The sequence below is a fragment of the Chiloscyllium plagiosum genome, unplaced genomic scaffold (assembly GCF_037043375.1).
Source record: "Chiloscyllium plagiosum isolate Xiang-an unplaced genomic scaffold, Cpla_swu_hap1 HiC_scaffold_21, whole genome shotgun sequence".
NCBI lineage: Eukaryota > Metazoa > Chordata > Chondrichthyes > Orectolobiformes > Hemiscylliidae > Chiloscyllium > Chiloscyllium plagiosum.
Genome location: NW_028270159.1, coordinates 24,987,046 through 25,000,617, shown reverse-complemented (window position 1 = coordinate 25,000,617; position 13,572 = coordinate 24,987,046). Strand labels below are relative to the sequence as shown.

Sequence of the window (13,572 nt, the reverse complement as noted above, 5' to 3'; positions counted from 1 at the left end):
AGACCAACATGTCTGGGCCAAGCAGATATCCTAAATTAATCTAGTACCATTTGCCAGCATTTGGTTCATATCCCTTCTAAACCCTTCCTATTCAAGTACCCATCAAGTTGCCTTTTAAATGTTGTAACTGTACCACCACTTCCTCTGGCAGCTCATTCCATACGTGCACCAACCTGTGTGTGAAATATTGCCCCTTAGGTTCCTTTTATACCTTTCCCCTCTCACTTTAAAACTATGTCCTCTAGTTTTGGATTTCCCTACCCTGGGAAAAACACCTTGACTATTCATCTTATTCCTTCATGATTTTATAAATCTCTATAAGATCGCCCCTCAACCTTCAACACTCTGGGGAAAATAGCCCCAGCCGATTCAGTCTTCCTCTATAGCTCAAACCCTCCAACGCTTGATGAAAGAGCAGCCCTCCAAAAGCTAGTGCTCCCAATTAAACCTTATGGACTATAATCTGTTGTTGTGTGACTTTTAACTTTGTACACCCAGGTCCAACACTGGCATCTCCAAATCAGTCCAACCCCAGCAACATCCTCGTAAATCATTTTGGCATCCTGTTGAGCTTAACAACATCTTTCCTACAAGAGGGTGAACAGAACTAAATGCAGTATTCCAAAAGTGGTGTAACCAATGTCCTGTACAGCCCCAACATGACAACCCAACCCAAAACAATGCACTGACCAATAAAGGCAAATGTAGCAAAGTCCTCCTTCACCACCCTGTCTACCAGTGACTCCACGTCAAGGAACTGTGAACCTGCACCCCAAAGTCTCTTTGGTCAGCAACACACCACAGTGTATAAGTCTTTAAGCCTTGCTCTGATTTGCAACATCTCATATTTATCTAAATTAAACTCCATCTGCCACTCCTCAGCCCATCGACCCATCTGATCAAGGTCCCTTTGTACTCTGAGCTAACCTTCTTCACTGTCCACTACACTACCAATTTTGGTATCATCTGTAAACTTACTAATCACTCCTCCTATATTCACATCCAAATCAGTTATATAAATGACAAAAAGCAGTGGATCTGCACTGACATGTGACACACCACTGATCACAGGCCTCCAGTCTGAAAAACAACCCTCCACCAACACCCTCTGTCTGCTGCCTTCTACCCAATTTTGTATCCAAATGGCTAGTCCTTCCTGGATTCCATGTAATATAATCTTGGTAAACAGTCTACCATGCAGAACCTTATTGAACGCCTTGCTGAAGTCCAAACAGACAACAGCCTTGTTGATTTTTTAAGGGCCCTATTCTCTCTCTAGTTACTCTTTTACCCTTAATGTATTTGTAGAATCTCTTCTGGTTCTCCTTAACCCTGTCTGTTGACCTCCTGAGTTTCCATTCAAGTATACTCCTACTGCCCTTATACTCCTCGAGGGATTCACTCAATCCCAGCTATCTATACCTGCCATATACCTACTTCTGTTTTTTGACCAGAGCCTCAATCTCTCTAGTCATCCAAATTCCCTACACACTAATAGGAACACCGTGCTTCTGGACTCTCACTATCTCATTTTTGAAGGCCTCCACGTTCCAACTGCCCCTTTACTTGTAAATTTGACATACATTAAGTTGTCAGACAGGGATGATGGTACAGAACGCTGTGTTCTGAAACTCAGTCTTATGCCTGAAACGACAACTCTCCCGGTCTTCGGATGCTGCCTAACATGCTGTGCCTTTCCTGCACCACACTTTTCGACTCTGACTCTCCAGCATCTGCTGTCCTCACTTTCTCTTACTTCTAAGACTATTAACTAGTAAGGTCCAAATAGGTTTAAACAGCTAAAATAAATGAGTTTTTTCATGGAGGCATGGGAAACAAAACAAGTTTAGAATGCATGTTAAACAGTGCTTTTCCTCTTTCTTACTGCAAAGCTCAGAGCAATGATCTGCAGAATGTGGTGTTCTCGGAAGAGATTACAACGATACATTTTAAAAAATATTTTGCGGCTCTTTAGGAATTTGCAAGGAGTTCTAGAATGACTTTGAAACCTGCAGTAATCATACATATAATGTTGCATGGCTACTTCAATCCAAAACATTCAAATCTGGTATAGTATTATGTTATGAAACAAAGAATTGAGGATGATGGAAATCTGACACAAAACTAGGAAGGGCTGGAGAAACTGGCAGCATGTGTCGAGAGAAAAATAGAGCTAACGCTTCGAGTCCAGTGAACCTGCATCAGAACTATTATAGTCTGCAACTTCATTCAGGTTACCTGATCCTTCTTTTCCAAGGCTTGTGCCATTCCTTCTGCCATTTTTGCTCTGTTGGCTTGATATGCCTCATTCTGTTCTTGAAGTTTCCTCATTGAGGCTGATTAAAATTTGGAATAAAAATATTACATACTATTATCTTATGGTAAATGAAATTTCACTAACCATCTAATTGTATTGTCCTGTCAAGTGAACTTTTAAAAACTGACACTAGGTACTATTTTCTACTCTAAAATTAATAACATTGGTTCTTTTTTTTAAAAAAACACTTTTGGAAATGTTCTTCCATAATTTTTAATAATGGAATCATATCGTTGTCTATGTTTGCTACTGGTGTCTTCAAAGACAAAGTAATTCAGTAAAATTTTTGACTTTAATTATTTATGTTATTAATGAAAGAAATAGATTACCATCCCAAAAACTCAATGAATTCAATCTCTCAATAAGAAACAATAAAAATCAAAATACGTACAATCCTGATGTTTTTCTAATGCAATCTCAAGCTTCTCTTTTGTCTTCTGCAAATTTCGCAGCTGCTCAGCATAATCTTGTGTTAGGGGAGAGGGGACGCAGGTCAGGAGTTCAAAACAGGCAAAAAGAAAACAAAACAGAGGAATAATCATGAGTGAAGGAAGTAAATGATTTTCCCTGACAGAAAATCATTATTGTTAAGGAGAACATGTGTTGATGACATTCCCTTAACATGTTAATGGCAAAAAGAAAAACCTACTCTACAAATAAAGTATAATAGCAAAAGTAATGTTGAATACATACTGTAGCATGTACAGATTAAACACTGGATTGAACTAAAGCATCTTTCTGAACACCTGGAAGAAACACTAACAGTAACGGACATGTAACAGTTTCAGTCTTTTCAACCAAGTTCGTGTCATATGAACTTATAAATTAGGTTTTTAGAAAACAATTTTAATTTGTTGTTCACTCACCAAATCCCACAAGCGATTTCTCAAAGCCTTGAACAGTTTAAAACCAACAAACAATATCTAACCAATCACATCACTGAATCTATTAGAGAAACATTGAATTCAATTGTATTTGTAAGAATGGTATCTTCGTAAAGCCAAAAGTTTGAAACCTAATTCATTTGTTAAATTAAGTCAGATAGATTGAACATTAGCAGTTTTGCCTTAATATAATGTCAAACTTAATTACTATATTCCATGCACTCTGCACCATAACAAAAAAAAACAAGTATTACAGTGGGTTTGAATACATATAATTCAATTCAATTCATTCAATTTATCGAACTGATTAAGGTTTTTCATGCAATTCAGTAATTAAACATTGGTAGCTTCCTCATGCATGTCGAGATGAGGTTAAGGAATGACTTGAGAGTCTGCAAGACTATTCAGGGTTACAAAATAAATAATGATAAGATTGTTTGTATTAGTTGAGATGGTAACAACGTAACATAAATTTAACAACAGAATGTATACAAGGGGGTGTTGCCAAAATTTCCCACTGCAGGCTTTTTTCCTAATAGAAGGTTTACAAGATGACTTTTTTAGGACTGAATCTTTTAACACTGTAGCTTTAAATTTAGAATAACTGAAGCTGGTCAAGAGACCTGTACTGAAGTCCATGGGCTGCATGGTTTCAATACTGGAGATGAAAAGATGATTCAGATTGTTTTACTAAAAAGGTGCTGCTAAGATATTTATCATTTGAGACAATGGCAGTATTCCAAGTATAACATAAGTAGATCCTAAGTCTCCTAAAATGGTGTTGAAAGTTGCAGGAGTGTGAACACGTGTTATAAATTATCTATTTCCATCAAAGATGAAGAGGATTTGAAATCAAGGAATGGTAAAATTAACATTTCTACTTACAAAGTTAATGCATTCATGTGACCATGGACAAAGAGAGCAGAGGTAGTCATTTTGTGATCAGGTTTCCCTACAAATCTGGAATATCACACACTGACATGAGTTTTGTGTGGTCAGATGGAAAAGGTTGCTTAACTTTCCTAGCTACCACAGCTGATGCAGATGGGAAATGTTCTCTGCAGTCTTCGAAAGATTCTGAGAGGTTTGTTCTGGCATGGCCAGGACAAATAACAATCAGAACAGGCTTTACTACTGTTGTTAAATGAAAGAAACTTTCCAACAATTGAGGAAAGTGCTTGGAGACTAGATTATGACTTGTAATATGGGGATACTTGATCCCACAGAAAGCAAGGAGCAACTGTCGTCTTTTGCTGCAACAGCCTGTATTTCTTTGGAGAAGCGATAAACACAAAAAAGTGAAATGTCCCTCTCTGTTGTTTAAAGTACAAGTTACCCAGAAAAAGAAAATAATACTGTCAATTTTATTTGGAGTTACTAAATATTACAGCCCAGAAACAGGAAGTTTGTCGAAAATATTTTGCCCATCGTTTTCTCCATGTGAACCATCAAGCTAATCCCACTTTCCTTGCTGCCCATCTCTTAATATTTCTTTCAGTCACATACCCATAGATTGCTTTTAAAAAGAATTTATGCACTTGGATTCACTAATGGTTTTCAGTAGAGAATTCCACATTCTAATCATTGCCTCTACAGAAGTTTTTCTAATCTTGCCTCTATCTTGGATTATTTTAGAATTGTGCCCTGTTTATTGTCATCTTGACAATCAATGGAAAACAATCTAATGCTACATACTTCTTGATACATCAAGAAATACATCAATTCTTTCTTTTTTAATTTTAATCAGGTCATCATTTATTCTTCCCAGTGTTTCTTTCACTGCATCTCGCCATCTTATTTTGATTACCCTTTTTTCCCCCAAGTGTTTCAAGTGCTCATATTTAAAATAAAACTACTGAGTGGAGTTGACTAAAACACTATTTTCTGATTGTAGACAACTTATACTTTAAATTACAGAGTGGAACATTCTCCTTTTAGTGTATCGCAATCTCTACAGAATTGCAGCCCTGATGGCAAAATACAACAGCTGCTCCACTTTTCAATTGGTTCCCCAATCCCCATTTCACTGAGCAGTAAATTATAGTCTTCCTACACTTTCCTCACCCTACAAAGAGTTTCTTAAATCAGTCACCAGCAACAAGGCTTGTTCTGATCATTCTTCTGCCACCAGCGTTTCAATAAATAAAATCTCCCGAATCCTTAGAAAACCATAAGACATATCTTCCTTACTAGAGATTGCCTATATCCTTTTCCTCTGCTGATGACATAGACCTTTTGTCTTTGCCAATTTCAGAATAGGGAGATTACAATTAAAAGCAATAAAAATATATTACACCTACAAATGAAAATTGTGGCATCAATTTTTTTTTAAAAAGTTATAAAACCGGGATCATGGTTGTCAGGAGTTAACCCATCATGCGTAACAAAAAAGTACAAAACCATAAATGCAGCAATTCACTCAACAGCAAAGCTCCCAAATATAATGATAATCATCAAGGAGAGTTAATCTGCTCGGCTTCACCATGTTTCCAGGATGGAAGACTGTTGCATACTGAAGGATATTTTCGATCTGGTGAAGAAACCAGTAGTCACACAAACAATAGGTCTTGCTTGCAAGCAGCCTTGAAGCAAAAACTTTAGGAGACACAAGTTGATGAAAAGAGAAAATGTCAACACTACATGTGGGCCACCATTCACTACCATAATGATCAGTGGTACTACAACTTGACAACAGACATCAACACTGAAAATTATAAAACACAACTACACCTGATAACGAATTCATGTGTGTCAATTATTCCGATAACCACCCATATTCTGTATGGTTTGAACTAGTCAAGTGCCAACGTTAGACTGCACTCTCTGTAATTTCTTTGTCTTTTTATATGTCCTTTATCATAGCAATAAACATAGAGGTTTACCACATATACCAGAACAGCTGCCTGTTAATCGGTTTCCATTTGTTGTTCAGCTCTAAATTTTTCTGCAGACTCCAAGGATCTATCACAATTGCAGTAAATAGTTTCCTTTTACAAATACCATTATTAAACTCCTAGGTTAACTGGGGACAATAACAAACAGGGAATATTTTTGGTTGTGAAAACAAAAATGTTTGATAAATTTGCTAAAGTATTTTGATGATATAACAAAGAGTTGATAAAGGGGAACCAGTAGATGTTGTGTATTGGATTAATAGAAGACAATTGATAAGATGACATATAATACGTTACTGTACAAGCTAGGGGCTCACAATGTTGGGGATAATGTGTTGGCAATGAACTGAGACACGCACAAGACAGAGTCGAGACTAATGTCTTTTTTTGGGTTGGAAAGATGTAACTCGAAGAGTGCTACAAGCATTAGTACCAGGGCCCCAATTAACTAATATCTATATCAAATGCCTTAGAGGAGGGAATTTGAGGAATTTGTTGATGATGTAAAAACAGGTGGGAAAGTATGTTGTGATGAAGACTATAGGTAGGTTAATGAGCAGGTGAAAACTTAGCAGATGGCGTATAATGCAGGAAAGTGCAAGATCATGTCACTTTTGTAGGGAGAATCAAAAGGCAGATTAGCACTAAAATGGAGAGAAGCTTCAAAAAGGTGCAGCACGTGCAACAAACGATTAAGTAGTCACACAGAATTTTGGCCTTTATTGCTAACGGGCTGGAGTTTAAAAGTAGCTAAGACTTGTTACAATCACACAGGATGTTGGTGAGGCCAACAACTATGTCAAGTTTTGGTCTCCATATTTAAGAAAGGATGTGTTAGCATAGCAGGCAGTTCAAGAGAAATTCATTAGGCTGATTCGTGGGATGAAGAAGTTGACATATCGAGAATGGCCACTCAGGTTAGGCCTTTATTCATTACATTTTAGAAAACATATAACATTCTGAGGGGACCTAACAGGTTGGATGTTGAGAGGATGTTTTCATTATTGAGGAAACTTCAAACTAGGGGACATAGATTCAGAATAGGGTTATTTATTTAAAACTGATTTATGAAGGAATTCCTTCTGAGAGCGTAGTGAATGTCTGGAACACAAAGTATTCAAAGAGAAAGGAGATAATTTTTTTTGGAATAGCAAAGTGAGGGCTGAGGAGCTGGCACGAAAGACAAGTTGAGTTCTGAAACAGATTAGTCACGATCTTATAGAGCAGCAGGGCAGACTGGAGGGGCTGAATGGCCTATTTCTGCTTCTATTTCTTATGTTGACAGTATTTCCCTGCCCACCTCAATTACCCCATGAAGGGAGCTCGAGCCTTGCAATGCAATCTTACGTCACCTTTTCTCATCTAGCAACTTGTTTTTCTAGCTCAGCGCACTAGCACTGCACCAAACATTACTGTCCTAAACACTCTGTACCACAGTAACTCCTTAAATATAACAAACAAAGAAAAGTGAAATTTTCTTAAATTGAGGATAGAACACGGTAGAGATGATTTCATATATATTCTTATATATTTTAGCATTGGTCCTACCTCAATGGTTAAACCATTATTGCAGCAATCTTGTTGTGACAAGACAATCTTACCGAGTCAATACAGATCACTTTATCTCAGTTTCAATGAACAAAAATCTACTAGTTGCTTCAGTGTCAGGGTGTTAGGCCCAAAGGAAAAATACTCTCAACTCTTTATGGAGGCTTGATTTACAACCCAAAAAGCGGGAGTTTTATAAAGGTATAAAGCAGAAACTAATGTGGTCTTTCAAACTTCTTTGAATCTGCATATAGATTACATTTGCAAAATGGTAAGTTGAGGTGGTATACAAATTAAACTGTAGCATCCAACTTACAAGAAATTAGTGTGAAAAAGCCAGTAATGAAGAAAACATATCAAACTAAATAGAAAGAAAAGTCAAACTATGTGCTGAAAACTCACCCCTGCATTCCCTAATGACAATCCAAACGTTGTTAATGCAAAAGTCCAAAGACATAAATACTCCAAAGTAGCAAATAAATAATCATTGGAAAGTTAATTTTATTATAGACACTTCATAAGGTAAAGTACTTTGATTAATATTGAGGCATCTCACTTTAAAGTTAACTTTCAAGTTAAGGTAATTTTATTTTCTGTGCAAAAAGATGTTACTACATTTCAGTAGGTTAAGAAAACGTTTCATTACAATTAGATAACATGATACATATTTTTCCTTCAATACATTGACAAGTTAAATTTGAAGATATTAATTCAAGATAAGCATTGCACTCATCCATCAGATGAACTATTAACAGTTCAGAGTTTTCTCAGCATGTTAACGGATTTCAGAGCAATGGAAAATACAATCCCCTCTTCAAACAGCACATTAACATTAAAAATGGATTGGACTAGATTGTATTAATAATGCAGTATTTAAAGCTGAAGTTTCCGGATAGCTTGACAATTTATTTATCCTTCATTGGTTTGTCAATAGCATTCCTGACTTCAAGCAATGCTCACTTAACAGAAAAATTCAATAAATTTATGATATGCATCCAAATATAAGATAGAAATAAGTAAACATTCGTATACAAGTCACAACTAATTACTGAAAAGGCTAATGGATCTTTAGCCCAAAATGGCCAGAATTCAAAGGGTGGAGGAGAAATTACATTTGAACACTCTAATGAGATCCAATCTGAAGCACTGTACTCAATTCTGGACACTGCCTTAGAATTAAAGCTGGCATACTCTGGAGTAACATACTCTTCACACAAAGACTACTGGAAATTTAGAACTTGCTATCTGAAAAAGCTGAGGTAAAAACAATGACTGCAGATGCTGGAAACCAGATTCTGGATTAGTGGTGCTGGAAGAGCACAGCAGTTCAGGCAGCATCCAAGGAGAAAAAGCTGTTGAGGCAATGCCAAAACTCAAGATTTGGTGTTACTGAGCCAAGGAAGCTAGAACAAATTAAAAGTTTTATCAAACATAATCCAAATATTGGGACAAGTTGAACAGACTGACTGAATTATTTCTGTTTATACATTGTTATTGCTCCATGCAAAATCCTGACAGGATGGTACAATCTTAAAATTATTTGTTAACTCTTTACTTTCATTCTGAGCATAGGTTCCAATCTCTCTCTCAAATTTAACCTCTCCCTCTACAGTCACTGGTCATTGCTGCAATGAACTGTAAATAGTTTCTTAGTTATTTTCAATCATGGAAAGACACCCATATTCAAATACAAGGATAATCAAGTACAGTTCACAGGGAGAATATTTAACGATTCATCCATATCTTTGTTAACTGAAACTCAGCTATTCCACTATTCTCTTGGCTAGTCTCCCATTTTGTACTCAAACTTCAACTCTTTCAAGACACTGCTGCTTGTATCCAAACCATTCACATGTCACCTTTGTAACTTGACTCCTGATCTGGCATAACCTAAAATTTAAAATTTTCATTTTTCTAGCTCTAAATCGTGAAAACTTTGCACTCCTCAAATTGTGACCACTTGTATATTTCCAATTCCCATATGGCGATCATGCTTTCAGTAGTTTGCATCCCTGGTTACAGAATTCCATAAATAAACCCATCTGTCTTTTCTTCTCAATTTAAGGCGGTCCCTAAAATCAACTTTATCAAAAGCTCAGGTCATCTATTTAAATGTTTAGATTAGAGTGGTGCTAGAAAAGCACAGCAGATCAGGCAGCATCCAAGGAGCAGAAAAATTGTCGTTTCGCGCAAAAGCCCTTCATCAAAAAGGGCTTTTGCCTGAAATGTCAATTTTCCTGCTCCTCGGATGCTGCATGACATGCTATGCTTTTCCAGCACCACTCTAATCTAAACTCTGGTTTCCAGCATCTGCAGTCCTCACTTTTGCCCATCTATTTAAATGGGAGACAGTGAGGTCTGCAGTTGCTGGAGATCAGAGTTGAGAGTGTGTTGTTGGAAAAGCACAGCAGGTCAGGCGGCATCTCATTCCTGATGAAGGGTTCCTGCTGCTCGGATACTGCCTGACCTGTTGTGCTTTTCCAGCAACACACTCTCAACACTCATCTATTTAAATACCTCCTTGTGATTTGGGATCAAACTTTTAATACTCCTGTTGTTTCCTCGGTCATCTTAAAAGGTGTTCATTGAAGTTTCTTATGAAAGAGTCACATCGAATGATTACAAGTTACTGGCTAACATGCCATAGTCTTGATAGGAAATCTACTTTTGCAAGTCATAAGATCTCACAAAACAATTGTCACATAAGTATGCTTTATTTAAATAAGGATAATTGTCAAAATTATCATCCTTTATCAATTGCTAAAAACTGGTCTTTTTCCATACTTGTAAGAGGAGCTTAATAATTACCTCACTGCTTTGTTGCAAATTATTTATTAGGCTTTCTTTCTCATAAACAGCAATGCAAGATAATTACAATTTCCACTAATTTTCGTCGAATAAGTATTTTCATCTGCATAGCCTACAACTCCAGCCATCAGAAGGGCTGTTAAATCAAATGCATTTATATTTTGCGTTCAAGTGCACAATGCTTACTGCAAGGCTCCATTCTGAAATGCCATTTTTAGGACAGTCACAAATCACTTGCAGAAAATAATGAGGCTTAGAGTCCTATTGCACGACACAGACCCAAGATGTACTAGAATTTGATAGTATGGTGTACTCAGAGTCATACAGTCGTACAGCATGGAAACAGACCCTTCAGTCCAACCAATCCATGCCGAACATAATACCAAACTAAACTAGTCCCACCTGCCTGCTCCTGGCCTATATCCCTCCAAACTTTTCTTATTCATGTACTTATCCAAATGTCTTTTAAATGTTGTAATTGTTCCCACACCCTCCATTTCCACAGGAGTTCATGCCACACGCGAATCAACCTCTGTAAGAAATTCGCCCCTTATGTCTTTAAATCTCTCTCCTCTCACCTTAAAAATGTGCCAAGTCTTGAAATCCCACGCCCGAAGGAAAATTTAACTACTATTAGCTCTGTCTATATATTATTGTATAAACTTCAATAAGATCACCTTTCAATCTCCTACGCTCCAATGAGAAAGGTCCCAGCCTATCGAGCCTTTCTTTATAACTCAAACCTTCCACACCTGGCAACACCCTGGTAAATTTCTTCTGAACCCTCTCCAGCTTAATAATGTAATTCCTATAACTGGGCGACCAGAACTGAACACAGCATTCCAGAAGAGGACTCATCAATGTCTTGTACAACTTCAACATGACTTCCCAATCCTATACTTAAAGGACTGAGCAATGAAGGCAAGTGTGCCAACTGCCTTTTTAACCTTTATTTGTTGCAAATGTCAAAGAGTTATATACCTGCATCCCTAAGTACCTCTGTTCTACAACATTACACATGGCCCTATCATTATTTAACATCAATGCATAGTCAATGCAGTATTCAAGGGATAGATTATACATTAATGGCAGGCTCCCCACACCCAGTGTAAATATCAGGAGCAAGCATACTGCCACCTAGCAAGCTTACCCTGCTTTTTTTTTCTGGTGATAGACCTCTTAATTAGTATGAGAAACTGCTATCCATCTGCAAGAGGAAGCCCATCTGGTAGAAATGCAACCCAGAGGCTGGCACTGCCAGAAGGCAGTTCTGCAGGTGGACCTGAACATCCAGGTAAATCTAGGATCTTTCTGGAGCCAAGCTGACAGAACCATGTGAGGGTGAGGGGCATATTGGACATAGTAGACAGTCATGTGTAAAATGGTTGGGAGAAACAAAACTTTTGGGAAGAGACTCCTAAATCACTGCATGCCATCCAAAAATGCCGTTTGGATTAAAACTGAACAACACACACAGAGCATCAGCCTCTCCTGTCACGCAAGTGGAGGCATGATAAGTCTAATTGGACATTATTTGCCCACTCATTGGCCTCAATTTTGCCATGGTCAGGTGACTCACACAACACCTCCCCAGCATTTTATTTTGTGTGTCCACCCACTTGTATTCTCAGCCACAGATGGCCTGTGAAATTCAACACAATGATATTAACGAGAACCAAACTGAGTCACTAATCTAAACAAAACAGATTAAAGATTAAGCTTTTGACCATAGTTTGAATATATGAATATTTAAAAGACAAAACATTATTTCAAAATTTTCTATACAGATATACTGTACTTTTTTCATCTCTTTTTAGTAAATTACCAAGACACTTTAAGCTGAAACAAATGAACCCAGAATATAACATAAATGCTGCCTGCAATATGCAAACTGAAATTTGTTTCTCAAAGCAGGTACCTGACAGTTTTACTTCCAGCTTCCGAACATGGTCATTTCGCCGTAGCAGCTGAGACAACAGATCCTCTCGCGTACAGCTACTGTCCGAGGCCTTGGAAAAGGGGAGAAAAAGACTTAATTTTTTAATAAGTAAATGACTACAGCTTATATGGTTCATATTTCTCCTACTTTAACTAAATGCTACTATGTCTTGCAGATAGCCTTAAGTTACCTTAACCAAACCAGAAGTTTGTTCACTCCCTATGGAGTGATCTAAAACCTAAAATGCTTTCTCTAAACCCTTTTGAGTTCTATTACATTTTTAAAAATACAATGACTATAAGATACAACATGTGTTACTTCACATTAATTTACCAAAACGTCAACATTACTTACTTATTTGGACTTTAGTATGCCAAACACATCACAACATACGGTTTGCCATGCAGCAATTGATGGTTCCACTGTTGATGGAGTCAGCCACTGAATTCAGAATGTTTCCTGAATCACCTCACTGACTAATTAAGCATTATCACAGTTGTATTGTATTGTTAATTTAAAACCTCTCAAGCTCACACATTGCCAATTATTACAATTAGGGAGTAAAGTCTCGAGTCAAAACCCACAAATATTTTCTACGTGAACCATCAATAATGCTCAACAAATCAAGGTACAATCTCCTACTATTTTCATAGTGAAAACAGACAGCTATCTTAAGGATCACTGACATTTCCAAAAGTACTGGCTGACTTGTTTTCATATCTGGACCTACAGACATAGAGATAAAGAAAAGCACAATCAAATTAAACTATACACTTACATACAATAGTGGGATATGCCTCACATTTGAAGCTGCACAACAAGTGTTGTCCAATATGCTTGCAACTCACCACACGACAAGGAAGCCACGGAGAGGTGGTTAAATCTACGTTCCTCATTTTTGAGCTACACCATATTCACTGAAAAATCCTGAATTCAACAGTGGGACCATCAATTGCTGGTATGAGAATGAGTGTCGCTTTCTAAATCATTTATATATCATCTAACCATAATTCAGCAAGAAAGAATCAACCACACTTCTGTCAGACAGGAGTAATATATAGATTAGACAGAGACTTCGAAACTTAACTGAAGAAAAGTAATACAACTTAGCTTGTTCAAAACAGTCTTGGTGCCTCTAAATGATGGTACATTAGACCAGTAGGACCACTCAAATGCTACAAA

At 37.2% G+C, this 13,572-nt stretch overlaps 1 protein-coding gene across 4 annotated transcripts in view; it reads right to left on the bottom strand.

The window, feature by feature from the left end:
* The window catches only part of golga1 (golgin A1), a 53,336-nt gene that overhangs the window by 35,366 nt on the left and 4,398 nt on the right, over positions 1–13,572 (bottom strand). For all 4 annotated transcript variants that reach the window (XM_087998422.1, XM_087998424.1, XM_043720176.2 and 1 more), the window contains 3 exons: positions 12,370–12,460; positions 2,709–2,783; positions 2,239–2,336 (listed from right to left, as the gene is read on the bottom strand). In XM_087998422.1, coding sequence (XP_087854548.1) covers positions 2,239–2,336; positions 2,709–2,783; positions 12,370–12,460 — 264 coding nt within the window. The remainder of the gene's footprint in view (positions 1–2,238; positions 2,337–2,708; positions 2,784–12,369; positions 12,461–13,572) is intronic.